General features: G+C 35.9%; 1 protein-coding gene and 1 non-coding gene across 3 annotated transcripts; one reads left to right on the plus strand and one right to left on the minus strand.

Annotated features, from left to right (window-relative positions):
• Window positions 1-206: 206 nt before the first annotated feature.
• Window positions 207-300, minus strand: trnai-uau (transfer RNA isoleucine (anticodon UAU)). Its single transcript has 2 exons — window positions 263-300; window positions 207-242 (listed from the first exon to the last, which is right to left on the minus strand). It is a non-coding gene; the product is annotated as a tRNA-Ile (tRNA).
• A 2,327-nt stretch (window positions 301-2,627) lies between these two features.
• LOC113057235 (3-hydroxyanthranilate 3,4-dioxygenase) lies at window positions 2,628-10,415 on the plus strand. Of its 2 annotated transcripts, XM_026224471.1 has the most exons (11): window positions 2,628-2,774; window positions 4,903-5,032; window positions 5,134-5,212; window positions 6,837-6,920; window positions 7,024-7,130; window positions 7,627-7,716; window positions 8,406-8,449; window positions 8,780-8,925; window positions 9,338-9,406; window positions 9,519-9,601; window positions 9,798-10,415. In XM_026224471.1, exons 2-11 carry the CDS (start codon window positions 4,944-4,946, stop codon window positions 9,871-9,873), a joined length of 867 nt encoding a protein of 288 aa, XP_026080256.1. In that variant the 5' UTR covers window positions 2,628-2,774; window positions 4,903-4,943; the 3' UTR covers window positions 9,874-10,415. The 2 variants fall into 2 exon arrangements, with proteins under 2 accessions (XP_026080256.1, XP_026080255.1); XM_026224470.1 differs by lacking the exon at window positions 2,628-2,774 and having other exon boundaries at window positions 4,826-5,032.
• The last annotated feature ends 604 nt before the right edge of the window (window positions 10,416-11,019 follow it).

Genomic DNA, 11,019 nt, shown 5'->3' on the forward strand with positions numbered 1-11,019 from the left:
TTAAATGGCAATAGACATTTAAACAATCATGTATTACATATTACAATATTTTTTGTCATTAAGCAATCATATTTTTAAAGCGTATTGTCTGACATCCCATATTCCCATACCAAACATTTTGGTAACTTTGCTTAGTTATTTTTATGTTTACAATTCTAATAACAGGCTTTTTTTTTTTTTTTTTTTTTGCAGTAACACAAAAACACTGCTCCAGGTGAGGCTCGAACTCACAACCTCGGCATGGCTTTGCAATGTACTGCTGTATAAGTACCGCGCGCTAACCGATTGCGCCACTGGAGCTTCGCTCACATTGGCTGCAATTGGCTATATGACCTAATCCATTCAATACTGTATCGCAGATATTTCTAAATGCTTTTTCCCACCGTAACTTGAGTATTTATTGATTTACTGACGAAATTTATTTACTGATGGTACCACTGAACGTTGCGTTTTTCCTACCTAACAGTTGTTTAATTTCTCACGTGTTTTGGCTTTTGTCTAAGTGAAACCGGATGCAGATGCAGTAAGGACGCTATATCGATTTAGTAATGTAGTTGGAATAATTTGCATCGATTTTGGTAGCGTTAAGAATTAAATGCAATGCGTTGAATGGTAGTAATCCTGCAGCATGTGCTCTCTGAATATAAGTTAGCAGTTTATACAATTTTACGCTAGTGATTAGCAAGAGAGCTAAGGGCAGATTGTCAACAACATGAAATTGTTCTTACAAAAACACCACTATAATATGAAACGAGATGCATTTCCTCCATTTCACATTTGTAATAGATATGTCAATGCTTCAGTGAAAAAAAATGTGTCTTAGGAACCTAATATTGAACAAAAGGTATGGATTTTACTATACACCTCTGTACCCTGTCCCAACAATTAAAAATGAAAATTTGCACACACATTACTTATATATTACTTGATTAGTAACTCAGACACTTTTATCAAAACTCTCTCAGACCCATCATGTGTGTTATACAGTGTAATGGTTCAGTATTGTGAATACTCTATAGCTCTCATATAGTTCATTTTTGTTTTAACAACCAAAGCTACAGATGAGTGGAAAAGCATGAGTAGCCTAATTCTAGGACAATATTGCAATATTGACGGTTGAGAACGACAAACTCAAGTGCCACATATGGTATTTTATGAGAAATTCTACACTACTCATCAGTTCATATTCCTGTCTTACATTTTAATACAGCCCAGTTTACTTCTTGAGTAATCTGTCAAACCCAAAAGTCTACATTATGAACTCAAAGTCTCACTCGTTTATTTGATTTGAGAAAGGTCTTCCAGGGTTGCCATGAAGGTCTTGTATCAATATAAATTGCACCGGCTTATCAAACAAATAATTTGGTCTAGATGTGTCCACATCTACACTGATAAAAACATCACCATTCCCCCAGAGAAGATGTTCACCAGACAATCATGATCACCACTTTAAAATCTATAATTTAAATACATTTAAAAGATGAAATTAACAAAGCTCAAAATTTGCTGAAACCCATCTCTTTAATTCTACTTCTAAAATGAAGGAAGGTTTGATGGTCTTTTATAAGTGAAAGAGGCAGCCAGTAAATAATGGGGTAGAGGAGCTGTCAGGGTGATGGTGCAGTGAAAATAAGCCGCAGTGATGAAATAACATGACAACAGAAATAACTCCGGTAGGCTGTGGGTTCATGTCAGTTTAAGCTATTTTTCAGGATGCTTTCCAGTTTTAAATCTTCAATGTCTGCTGTGCTGACGCACACTCCTTATGTCTCGTCTCCTCTTCCACCAAACACCTTGCATACTGAAAGCTATCTGCAGCTTTTGTTCTGAGCTCTGAATAAATGTCCCATTTATTTGTCATGCATATTTATTGTGGTGCCCTTTATGCTCTCTTCCCATTTTAATGGGTTTCTTCCTCAATTTTTCTAATATAAACACATCTCTATTCATGTGTTACCAGCCTCTCTATTTTTGTTTCGTTTCCTGCTTTTCCATATTTGTAAATTCTCAGGTTTTAGGGATCTTAATAATTCTCAAAGCATTAAGGTCAGTGCATAAACACTGAGAATGAGTAATACCTCTGAATAAATTCTGACAATGTATGTGAAAAGTATCATGTGTTGGTCAACAAGCAAACTATTTTATTACCATTTTTGTTGGGTTTTTTATGAACACTTCATTTTACACTTCATTTGACTTGCACTTCTCCCTGCACCTCTCACTTTTCTCAGTGGCTCAATATCAGTCAGCCATTTAGAGATCCTAGGGAAGCTATAGAGACGCCTACTTGTGGCAAAAGGAGAAGTGGTTATCCTTTCAATTTACAGAAAAGTCATGGTGACAAGGCTGTAAAATCTGTGTTCATATACAGAAGCTGTCTAAACTACAACCACAAGATGCACATGAGATTCATACATTGAAGTGAAAATTGCAAATGTGTTTTTAAGATATAACATACACAGTATATAAATAAGTCATGCTATGAAGCTTCATTTGTTTGCATTGCTGATGGCAGAACTCACTTCTTGTGTTTTGACTCTATCACATGTACTTCCAGCATAAAATATTTTATCTAAGATCTGTACTTTGCATTTCTGGTTTAACGCATTGTCTTCTAGAAAGGCACGTGTTCAGTTCGATGTAAGATGACTCACAGACTTTGCACATGTTCTGCGAATGATTAATGATAAATGAGGAATTAAGTATCAGAATATATCACTAGGATCATAACACTTCCTATTTGTCTCCAGCACTGTAACTTTACCTGCAGTCTGGTAAGTTTTTGAATTGTTCACATTTCAGATAAATAATTTTGACACTGTGGTCACAATTACATATTTGAACAATATGTTTCTATATTTATAAGGTTTGCTTATGATTAAAATGATGTAATTCAGTGGAAATTTACAGAACTGACTGTAGGAAGCTCATTATGAAAACATCACGTCTAACAAAAGATTTGTCAACTCTAATTAATAATGTGTTAAAGCATTAATATGTGGTATGGTATATTCACAAATTCATTTTATTGATTTCAGCAGAGCTAGAACCTGAACATTACAATACAACAGTGACTGTTTACAAGCGGTTATGTATGTTACTGAGGGAGACAGTTTCACTTTCACTTTTTTTTGAATGTGTCTTCTGGTTTATGAGCCATTGTTTTGTTTTGTTTTTTTTTATATTTTGATAGTAAGGAAATTGTTTTAAACAGCTCATTAAACTCCACCGAGACGAGCTATGGGATGAAATAGTGCAGAAGTTAGTGGTTGATTTTATTATTTAGTTTATCTCATGGTGTTTTAGTGTATTTAACTTAAGATGGACTGGTGGAGTGAGTTATGAGCCTGCTGGACCATCAGAACGGAGTCATTTACATGCAAATGCAGAACTTATTCCACACAAAACTCTTGTAAATCCATCCATCTCTATATTGAAATCCAGGTTTATGCTGCACTTTCAGCACCAGGGGCGCATTAATGCAAAGGCTTCAATCGGCTGAAGCCCAGGGGCCTACACTGGGAAAGGGGCCCACTGGCTGCATTATATATTTCTTTCAAATAATAATTTTTGAATATAGAATTTGCGGCAGTGACAACAGCATTTTGTAAACAAACTTGTACACTCGTTTTCAGTGATGCCCTGGTTGTATTTTATAGTGAATGGTTCAGTTTAATCTCCCCCACACAGTTTGTATAGTTGATATGTTCCATGTATTCCAATGATATAGTAGCGGAATCACTGATCTATAATATAGATATATAGATCAGTGAGCGGAATACACAAAGCAGCATGGGCTAGTAATAAAGCCTAGCACGAAAGTGTGTTCATATTAACACTGCTTCAGTGTTCAAACCTCGGGATGGAAAAATAGTTATCATACTATTGTTTAAATGTGACCATTAAACTTTGAACGGCTATTAATTTAATTAATTAACCGCGAGCATGGCACGTTTCAAAGTTTTCAACTTGTCAAGTGTTCTTTCTAATCTAATGAGGATGTGTCACGCTGTCTAGCCTCTGTTTCCCTGGGTGTCCACTAGTGGGCTCACTTCCCCTTAGGCACTTCACCATAGACACTAGAATTCCACTAGTCTTGTCCTGTCATCGCAGTAATTGCACTACTGCTAATTGCACCAGGTGCATTCACTTTATTGTCATTAGCCTCCCTATATTTACCAGTCTTTTCCTGTTGTTTGTATACCTTTCGTGTTTCCAGCCTTCTCGCCCTCCGAGATTCTTCCTTGTCTTCTCGTCCTCAGAGTTCCCGTTCCGTTCCCTTTCCTGTTCCCTCTTTTGTTTATTTGTTTTGGACTGATTGTTTGGTTTTGACCTTGGCTTGTTTTGACCATGATTTGGATTATTCTTAATAAAGACATCTGCAATTGAATCTCTCCTCGTCACCGGATGAATGATGAATATTTTGTGTAATTTATGGTGTATAAATCATACATGTAATCTCACATTTCGGCCAGTAAAGTTCTGATGCCATCTTCTTTTTATATAACCTGTGTATAATGCCTGTAATAACATGATGTTTACTTTATGTAACTTTTCCACAAGTGCCATCTTCTGGCAAAGAATGCATTTGCATATTCACTTATATTCATAATTTACGCAGAACAGTGTTGTGAAACTGCCATATCAAGGAAACTAAATTAAAATTGACAAATAATTGTCAGGAAGCTTAAAAAAAATAAAAGCTTTCTAGAGAAGAGGGGGCTACTGTGGGGCGTCTGGTTATGTTAAGGCACCCCTGTCAGCACTGATAGGTTACTGCTGCGTAAACATGGATTTCAACCTCACGGTCACATACTGTATGTATGAGCACCGCCTCCATTATTCAATAACTCAAAGGTAGTTTGTCACCACCGCTGAGAAAGTTGTTGTCTACTCCGACAGATTATTGCAAGAATCTTGCTGTATTCTGAAATTAGTGAAACATGACCAACCAGTCTCTTCATGTCAACATTGACACATGGATTGCTGAAAATGAGGGTTCATTTCTACCACCTGTATGCAACAAATTAATGTAAGTGAGTTAAACTTATCTTTCATAAACATGCATTATATATTCACATTAATTAAAAAAAAAAAAAAAAACATAAGCCTTTTCTTTACATTGTGTTTTAGGTTCTTTTATCAACTGAATATTATGTTTGTTGGTGGTCCAAATATAAGGAAGGATTATCACATTGAGGAAGGGGAAGAGGTGAGGTACTATTCATGTAACAAATTAGTTAATATTACAAATGAACATGACATGTTCATTTAAGAATAGCTGACTTGCTTTTTTATTTTGATTAACTGCACTGTATTCTGGGAATTAGTCCCGAGAAGGCTAACAGGTGATAAGAACAGAATTAGCCATGATCTTCACAAAAGGTTAGTGCTTTAGAGTCAGCGGCTGTGGGATTAGATTTTCCAGGAAAAGAAGAGGAAAAGGACAAGAGTGCGTAACTCATAATTAAAGATGATCTGATATTGACAGCATGATTTTCTGCACCTGCTTTGAAGCTCTCAACTTTGGGATTTGCAGCACAAACCGAATGGCTTACATTTCACAACATACATTTTTTAATGGGGACAAAGTCTTTTTGATGAAGTCTCTCTCTCTTTTTCTTTAAGCTGCTTGAAAATTTTGTAAGACCTTTACAACAGTAAAGACAGGTGGTAGACTTTGATGCTTATTTGCCAAGAAAAGCAAGCGTGGCAACTGGAGAGATAATGCCACCAGTAAAATAAAATACATAACAACCTGGTAATTAAAGGTGTCAGTCATATTGCTAACTTTTAGCATTTCGGAAACTTTACCCACACTTTATTTCTCAAAAGCCCCGCCTTCCAATGACATGTCAGCCATTATAATTTACAAACAGAAATCGTTTCTGATTGGCCAGTTTTACTTATTTATTTATTTAGAAAAATAAATCAAGACGATCTTAACTACTGCTAAGATTTTTTAACTACTGCTAGCCAAACCCCCCCCCCCCCCCAACCTCACTTGCTCTCTTCTTTTTTCCCACTATTGTCCCTCCCTTTCATCTCGGCACTGAACTTCTGTGAGCAATTTTAAAACTTTAAATTGCAGCATTTCTCATGTCTCCTGAGATAAGTTGCATTTCTTATTTGTAAGTCAATTTGGATAAAAGCATCTGCTAAATGAATAAATTTAAATGTGTAAATGACACCTATTTCAGCAGCAGAAAACCGAGTTTCTGCATGACATTAAAAATCAATTGTATAGCACCTTTACAGTGGCAAATTTCCAAATCAGATAACAGCAGGAAATTAACAGAAAAGACTCTTGCTGAGCATCTCACAATAATACACCTTAAAGATGAATGAATGAATGAATAAAGACCTAATTTGGTTTAGTGAGCCTGTCAGGACTGTTTATTGGTTAATGTTTTAATCTTGGTCACTAGAGGTCAGTGCAAACCTCCCGAGTCGTGGAAATATTTGCTAGTTGTTCCACACCATGAGTGTTTACTTTTGCGGCACAATATCTTACTTCATACTACTGTTGAGTGTTATTTAGTCTTTGTGAAGGTTTAACAGTAAAACTGTTCAATCAGATACAGTTCACAGGGTTGAATGATATATTTTATCTGGAAGAAAAAACATGCCCCATCTAGCATGAAGTAAAAAACAAACAAACAAACAGAAAAACAGTTTCTGACAGAACAACATTACATTTGTAATACAGGTCAAAGTACAAGGTTGATGATTTCAAACAAAGGAAAACAAGGAAAGCTAAATAATGTGTTATCCAGTTCACAGAACACTAATATTACTTTCACTGACTTCCTGTTTTATTTGCCTTTGTGTCGCAGCTCTTTTACCAGGTGAGGGGCGACATGGTTTTGAAAGTTATAGAGAACGGCAAGCATAAAGACGTACACATTCGAGAAGGAGAGGTGAGAATCATCTGGATTTGTCTCAGTGTCTATCTGTCAGATTGCGGTAATGTCAAGCCATTATATTCTATAAAGACGTTTTATATTTTGCTGCTATTCTCAGATGTTCCTGCTTCCAGCACGGGTTCCCCATTCTCCTCAGAGATACGCAAACACGGTAGGGCTGGTCGTGGAGAGGAGGAGGCTTCGCTCTGAGACAGATGGCCTAAGGTATCATGGGATACTTCTCCCAGACACATCCATCCTGCATTACGTCCGCCTGTCCACTAACCATACTCTTAAGTCAACTCCAACACGTATTGGAATCAATTACTTGTGACCTCAAAGTCATACTCTTGTCTTGCCTGTTGATGTTACTGTACATTTACTGTACCTGGACCACAATTTAGGATCAGAAAGAGATTTATGCTTGCACATACAAGGAATTTGTTCCAGTACACAGAGACAACAACACAGAGACAATCAAAAATGAGATAAAGAATACACATGTAGATGTGAGAGATCCAGAGTGATTTTCTGAGCCCTTTTCATCTTTCTGGATGTATACAGTTCTTGAAGGGTGATCGAGGGAGCACCAATAATCCTCTTGTAATCTCTGTAAACCAGAACAGTGATCAGTGTGCCATTAGATGCTACTAGACTGTGGAATAAAAGATAAAAGATGAGTGTTAGTGAAAAAAAGATGGTTTAATTTCCCCTCTGCTAGGTACTTTGTGGGTAACACTACAGATGTCTTGTTTGAACGTTGGTTCTACTGTGAGAACCTGGGAACCCAACTTGTTCCCATCATCAAAGAGTAAGTCTATTTTTAACCCTCATGTTCTGTGGAGACTGACTTAATATTTTATGTTTGATCAAAAATACAGAACAAACCGTAATATTGTTAAATATTCTTGCAACTATTTTATTGGTTTTTAACTTCTTCAAAAATATATACTGTTGACATTTTAAAACTAATTCAGAATTTCCAGCAGCCGTTACTCCAGTCTTATGTGTCACATGATCCAGAAATCTAATCTAACATAATTTATACAGTATGTAAATGTATGCTTTATCCAAATACAGAAGTTTGCATATTCATCTGTATTAAGATAAAACAAATTTGGTGGTATATGTAATTTGCATGTAATTTTGTTGCCTTAATAGTTTACATAAAGCAAATATTGAACTGCCGTCAAATACCTTATAATGAATTTAAAATGTATAAGGAATTCTAACGAATAATAGAAGAAAAAAAAGATTCATTGCAGTCACTATAATTGGGCATTAAAATACATAAGCAGTATAAGCCCTAGGGTCAGTCTTCTAAAATTCATAATTTTTACCAATAGTCATTCCTAATTATTCATTCTACTTCCTCTTCCCTCTTTTATTTTTCTTTTGTGATAATACCTATCACCAATGCATAGAGAGAGAGAGAGAAAGTCTTCTAAATTTTGAGTACATATGTATGCACAAATAATGAGTTGCATTTGTATATGTCAGGTTTATGGATTCCAAACAGAGTAAAACAGGAAAGCCTGATCCAGGTAAATGCAGTTTTTCACTTTACTGTTGCATGGTGAAACAAGGTGAAATACCCTTACATTTAACATTTTATTACTATATATTGATGTTGTTAAGGGTCTTCTTTACAAATGATTTGTTATGTTCTATAGCTGAAGGTTTTATGTAATAATAAGTAATGTCAGTGTCAGGCCTCACTCGCATGATACCTTAAAGACCTTAAATGAAAATTTCTGGAAAATGTATGTCCTTCATCAGAACAAATTTCAAACAAAGATAGTGTGCTGAGCTTACTTGTACATAGTTCTTATATTTAAAAATTATGTGCATTCAGTAACTGTTTAATTTTTCAGCTGAACCCATCAAGCCAACCCCATTCCCACTCAACACTGTGAAGGTGATGGCACCGTTCTGCTTCAGAGAGTGGATGGAAAAGCAGAAGCCTGCCCTGGCTGGTGGTCAGCCGGTGGATATGTTTGGAGCACAGTTTGAGACTGAGGTGAGGAGTAGAAGCTTATCTAAATCAATCAGTCCTGCTTCCTGCAGGAGTCAGTCAGATGAGATCCTGGCCATTAATCAGAGCTCTGACTGTGAGGAGTTTCCCATCAGCAAAGATTCGATGTATAAGGTGGAGGGAGACAGAGCCTGTCTGTCAAATGGACTCAACCATTACAAGAACAGGACACAGAACCAGCAACTTGAACCTCTGTACTTTGTAACTAGGTTCAAACATTTGTGTGCTATAAATGTTTGTTTAACTCATGCAGCAATAAAACAGGTTACTGATTTACAGTTGTCCTAAGTATTGATAAATAAGTCTTAGAGTTGACTATACAAAGAAAGTTTTTATAGATGGATGGATGGAGCTTTGGCATAGAAGCATTTGCTGACTTAGACTTTCTCCCCATCAGACGTTACTCTTTGGTCCTGGGACATCTGGAACCTCTAGGAGAAAAACTGATGGCTGGATCTGGCAACTGGTAACACATTACACAATTCTTCATTCAGTAATCTTTTTATGTTTCCTCTGTCCTTCATGTTTATTTCAGTCTTAAACTTTCCTTTACCTATTTTTTGTTGTATTTTATGTAGGAAGGGTCCTCTAGCGTCTCCATGGATGGCAAGGAGTACAATCTGTCCATAGGGGATTGTCTTCTTATTTTTGGAGAGACCGAGTGAGTGTGCTATTCATATGAGCATTTGTGTTTTAGTAGTCTAATAATTGCTAAGTGAATGAACTATCTGTGAGAGATAAGAAATCTCAGTAACAGAAATCCAGTTGAGTAAGTAACAAGGCCATTGTGTGTGTGTGTGTGTTAAAGACAGTAACTGTTTGTTAAAACCACTGTGTTTTTGTGTGGGTTTCTTTAGGTATCAGTGGAAACGATCACACGATTGTGTCGCTTTGTATGTTGCCCAAGACCCAGAACGGAAGAGACCCTACTGAGACACATCGACACACATGAGAACTTCTTTAGGAGCAAATGTATCAACAATTTTATTATGTAAAAACACAGTATCGTTTTCACAATATTCACACATTATTAGACAAAACATATGCTTCTTCTATTAGTATAATGTAACGGTGCTGTCCAGTTTTGATGCCTGGCAACAATGTGCTGCTACTCAGCAGTTTTATAATGCATAAAACCTAGGGTAGTGTAAGGTAATGTGTGGCTAAAGTGAGCTAGTATGTTTGGCAGCTATCCAGCACACTTGGCCACACTGTGATAGAGATGTAGGTAAACATGTGAGATGTGGTTCATTGCCCTCAATTCATTGAAAAGCAGGGCCGTAGAAGTGAATCATGGCATAACAAACAGAGCAAACGGAAAGGGTGAACCTGCAGACCTGACAGTTTTATTTCAACTCTTGTGCAAGGCTGATAATTTGCTGCCTAAAGTAATATTCTTGAGATACCAGAGCTGGTTTCATAAATGGTATTGTGCCAACCATTCTTGTCTGCAGTTATTAAACATATAAACAGTTTTTCTGTTATTATTATTGTTAAGTTCAATCTACCGAAATGTCTTCCTGACATTCAAACTGAGTTTTACCTTCACTTTTGCAAAACAGAGCAATAGTGCTATTCATGTCAGCTTTGGGTTTTGAAGTCAATTTCCCATTCTTTTCCCCTTAGGGATTTTGCAAGTCAAAGCAACTAGCTACAAGGTGAATCACAACATCCCGTTAAGCATTGCAGAAACAGACATATAAATGTAAAACTATTTTTTTTTTAAATACCTATTGTGTATTCAAAAGAACATTTTATTTTTGTTTTAATATATATATATATATATATATATATATATATATATATATATATATATATATATATATATATATATATATATATATATATATATATAACTAAAGAGGACTGATGGCTTCAACAAAATAATACACCACTGATTAAACAACCTTGTAGCTCACATTAGGTCTGTCTTTAAAAATAAAGTTTATGTCATCATTAATAATACATTTATTTTTTAATACAGGTTTTTGGTCTGAAACCAACTGTTTTATTAGCATTTATCAGGCCTCCTTAACACTTCTATCCCATTACAAAGGCATATATTTTTGGCATGTTCTG

Source organism: Carassius auratus, chromosome 38, assembly GCF_003368295.1.
Source record: "Carassius auratus strain Wakin chromosome 38, ASM336829v1, whole genome shotgun sequence".
In the NCBI taxonomy this organism is placed as follows: Eukaryota; Metazoa; Chordata; class Actinopteri; order Cypriniformes; family Cyprinidae; genus Carassius; species Carassius auratus.